General features: G+C 57.6%; 1 protein-coding gene across 1 annotated transcript; it reads left to right on the top strand.

Moving 5' to 3' along the window:
• The first annotated feature begins 327 nt into the window (after positions 1-327).
• MAFA (MAF bZIP transcription factor A) lies at positions 328-3,427 on the top strand. Its single transcript, XM_064703652.1, has one exon. It carries the CDS (start codon positions 1,227-1,229, stop codon positions 2,091-2,093), a length of 867 nt encoding a protein of 288 aa, XP_064559722.1. The 5' UTR covers positions 328-1,226; the 3' UTR covers positions 2,094-3,427.
• The last annotated feature ends 840 nt before the right edge of the window (positions 3,428-4,267 follow it).

Genomic DNA, 4,267 nt, shown 5'->3' with positions numbered 1-4,267 from the left:
TTTCTAGGATGTTTCTCCCCACTCCACACTCAGTTCGGGGCGGAGGGTGAGAGATGAAGCCGCACATTGGAATAGGCAGGCCGAGGGGGTCCAGGGGGTACCCGGAGCATTCCCCGCCTCCGGAGATTGACAGCTGCCCCGGGGGCGTTGCCATGGGGATATGAAAATCCAAGCGGGCTCTCGGGGTGCTGATAGGCTGGAAGCGCTAAGCCTCGCCCCAGTAGGCGTGGCCGTGCCTCGTTTTCCCCGTATAAAAGGCGGCGAGTTCCATTGAGCTCCCGGCGGCGGCGGCGCCGGTCGCGGGCAGGGGCGGGCAGGGGAGCGGCCCCCGCCCCCAGGGCGCCGTGTCCCGGCGGGAGGAGGAGGAGGAGGAGGCAGGAGAAGGCTCGGAGCCCGGGGAGGTGGGGCCGGGGCAGGTGCCAGGGGAGGCAGGAAGGGGCGGGCAGGGCGCTGCCCGCTCCTCGCCATTGGGAACCGGCCGCAGGCAGCGGCGGAGCCCGCCCGGCCCGAGCGCAGAGCCGTGGCGCTCGGAGGACGGTCCCGGAGCGCAGCAGCGGAGCCGAGCACCGACGGAGAGAGGTGGCTGCCCCGCAGCCCTCAGCGGAGCCCCGGCTGGGGGTCCCGGAGCCCGACTGAACCGCAGCGCAAAGTCCCGTCCGAGGCGAGCACCGGAGCCCGGCTGAGCCCCGCAGCAGAGCCCCGGCGGAGGGTCCCGGAGCCCAGCTGAGCCCCGCAGCAGAGCCCCATCTCGGACGCCGCTGAACCTCCCGCAAAGTCCCATCGGAGCGTCCCGGAGCCCGGCTGAGCCCCGCAGCGGATCCCGGTCGGAGCGTCCCGGAGCCCCGCTGAACGCCACCGCAGAGCTCCGTCAGAAGGTCCCGTAGCCCGGCTGAATCGCACCGCAAAATCCCGCCGCAAGTCCCGTCGGGAGTTCCCGGAGCCCGGCTGAGCCCCGCAGCGGAGCCCCGCCGGAGGGTCCCGGTGCCCGGCATCAGATTCCCGTCCGAAGGTCCCGGAGCCCCGCTGAACCCCACGGCAAAGCCCCATCGGAGGGTCCCTGAGCCCCGCTGAACCCCACGGCAAAGCCCCACCGGAGGGTACCGGAGCCCGGTCTGGGCAGCCGCTTGCGCCGGAGCCCGCTCGGAGGAGGCTCCCGGAGCCCGCGGGACCCTCGGTGAGCGGCGGTGCCCGGGGGCTTTTCCCCCCCGGTCCCTCCATGGACTGAGATGGCCTCGGAGCTGGCCATGAGCGCGGAGCTGCCCACGAGCCCCCTCGCCATCGAGTACGTGAACGATTTCGACCTGATGAAGTTCGAGGTGAAGAAGGAGCCGGCGGAGGCGGAGCGGCTGTGCCACCGCCTGCCCGCCGGGTCCCTGTCGTCCACCCCGCTCAGCACGCCCTGCTCCTCCGTGCCTTCCTCGCCCAGCTTCTGCGCTCCCAGCCCCGGTGGGCAACCGGCCCCCGGCCCCCCGGCTACCACCGCCGCTTCCCTGGGCTCCAAACAGCAGCTGGAGGAGCTGTACTGGATGTCGGGTTACCAGCATCACCTCAACCCCGAAGCTCTCAACCTGACGCCGGAGGACGCGGTGGAGGCGCTGATCGGTGCCCCTCACCACCATCATCATCACCACCAAGGGTACGAGCCCTTCCGACCTCAGCCCTTCGGGGGCGAGGAGCTGCCGCCGGCCGCGCATCACCATCCCGGCCATCACCATCATCATCATCACCACCTACGCCTGGAGGACCGGTTCTCCGACGATCAGCTGGTGAGTATGTCCGTGCGGGAGCTGAACCGGCAGCTGCGGGGCTTCAGCAAGGAGGAGGTGATCCGCCTCAAGCAGAAGAGGAGGACCTTGAAGAACCGGGGCTACGCTCAATCCTGCCGCTACAAGCGGGTCCAGCAACGGCACATCTTGGAGAACGAGAAATGCCAACTGCAGAGCCAGGTGGAGCAGCTCAAGCAGGAGGTGACCCGCTTGGCCAAGGAAAGGGATCTGTACAAAGAAAAATACGAGAAGTTGGCCGGCCGGGGCTTCCCGCGGGAGCCCTCCCCATCCGCCGCCCCGAAAGCCACCGCTGACTTCTTCATGTGAGCCGGGCTGGTGGGATGGGGTGGGATCCCCTTTTTTTGGTTTTTTTTTTTTTTTCCTCATGCGGGGAGAGAGCAAACCCGCCGCTTATATTTAAAAAGAAAAAAAAAATTAATATTATGAAGTCCCCACCGAAATTTTGGGGAGGGGAAGTCGAACTCCCTCCCTCCCACCACGCACCCACCCATCGGGACTCGGGGTGGGGGTCCCGGGGTGGGGGAGTGGGGGGCAGCCCTGCATGCGGGACGTGTACGGCCACCCGCCCCCCTGCCCGGGAGCATCAGCGCCATCCAGGTGGCTTCTCCCCACCTTTTCCTGCGGGTTTTCCCCTCCATTGGGATTTTTATTCTTCGAGGGATCCCCCACGGATCGGCCGGGGGGGTCCCCGGCAGCGCTGCGCCCTGTCCGGCCCCCTCCGCCCACCCCCCATTCCCGGCCGGCAAACCTGAGCCACGTTTAACTTATTCACCCTTGTAAATATGTAGAAAGTTAGTTCGTTTTTTGCCTTTTTTTTTGTTTTTCTTTCTTTTATTTTTTTTTCCTTGAGCCTATATTTTGCTTGGTGATTTACGAGAAAAAGAAAACGAACAAAAAAAGGAAAAACCAACAAAAAAACCCTAAAATCCTTTAGAAAAGAGAAAAAAAAATTACACGAGTCTTAAAAGTTTGTATGTAATAGCATGCAAATAATATCCGAGTTAATTTAACGATGTTGGGAAGAAGCCGAATGCACTATATACAGGAATCGATTGGGTGAAATAATACTGTTTTATAGAGATTTAAAATTATCTATGCTCTTAAAAATAGTGGGGAGGGGCGGGAGGGGAAAAGGTAACAATTTTAGGGTGACCTGAAAGGCAATATAGTAATATATGGACTGCAAACGGTTGGCTGCTATCTCACTATGCACCAGATTTATTTATTAACCCTTGGGAAACGGAAAATCTTATTTTAACCTCGATGTTTGGAGAAAAAGGAAAAAAAAAACAGACGGCAAGAAAATGCACATTATTTGTTGTGGAAACAAGAGGAAAAAAAAGGATTAAGAATTCGTGCAATCGTTGGAGCGAAAGCGGGACCGATCCTGCGCGGAGGAGCGGGGCGGGTTTGTTTGTTTGGTTTTTTTAAACGAGTTGCTTATTTAAAAAAGGAGAAAAAAAATTAAAAAAAAAAAACAAATTTTGGGGGGGAAAACAAAAGGGTCCTGCGGACAAAGCGAGCTTGGGAGCCTGGTGCATTTTAGGGACTGATCGTGCGAAGCGTTTTTAACGACCTGTTGTTTCGATTTGTGACGGTTTTAATGATGTTGCATCAAGATAAAAACTTATATTCAACTAGACCCTGGGTCGGGTTTTCTCTCAACTTTTGGGGGGAGTCCACGCATCATCGGGGTTCTGTTTGGGGGTTGTTTATTATCCCTTTGATTCCCGGGGCTGATGCAAAACCTTCCCCGAGCTCCCGCTGAGATAAGTCCGGTGTTGAGCGTCGCCTCTGCCTCGTTGAACTCTGGCTTTTCACTTTTCCTGCCTTTTTTTTGTTTTGTTTTTGTTTTGTTTTTTTTCAGCCGGGTTCTGGGTGGTTTTGGTTTTCTTTCCTGGCTGGAGGGTCCTGGAGACCTTCATCCCTGCAGCTGCTGGGAAGTCACCGGATCCAGTTTGGTTCCAGCTTGTCCGACACCGTCCCGATGAGCCGCTGGCTTGATTTTCAACGGTAATAAATTATTTTTCTTTCCTCTTTTGGCTTCTCCGCCTTGAATTTTTAATTAAAATAGGACCAAGCCCACACTTTCCCTAATCCAAGCTTTTGGGCTGGTATTTTACTGAGATTTTGTGGGGTTTTGGGACCGTTTTAAAGGATGTTTCTTTGCAGCAAACCCCAAGCGCAGCTGCAGCTTTTCCCGAACTCAGCGGGACAAATTCCAACCCAACCCTTGGTACAACATTTTTTTGGGGCATTTTATGTGCTTTTTTAATATTTTGGTGTATTTTCTGTCCTATATTTTTGCCCAGGCTCAGCTGTGGCAGGTCCCCAAGCTGTGGCGTGTTCCCTCCCGCCGCTTCCATAAATCTCAGCTGTGCTCATGTAACGCCCCAGCTTTTCCTTGGATTTGTGGGGTGCCTGCAACTCCACAACCCTCTGGTCTTGCCTTTTCTGCACCCCCAAACCTCACTCCCCTT

This window comes from Zonotrichia leucophrys, chromosome 2 (genome assembly GCF_028769735.1).
Source record: "Zonotrichia leucophrys gambelii isolate GWCS_2022_RI chromosome 2, RI_Zleu_2.0, whole genome shotgun sequence".
NCBI lineage: Eukaryota > Metazoa > Chordata > Aves > Passeriformes > Passerellidae > Zonotrichia > Zonotrichia leucophrys.
This window is presented reverse-complemented; position numbering and strand designations above follow the sequence as displayed.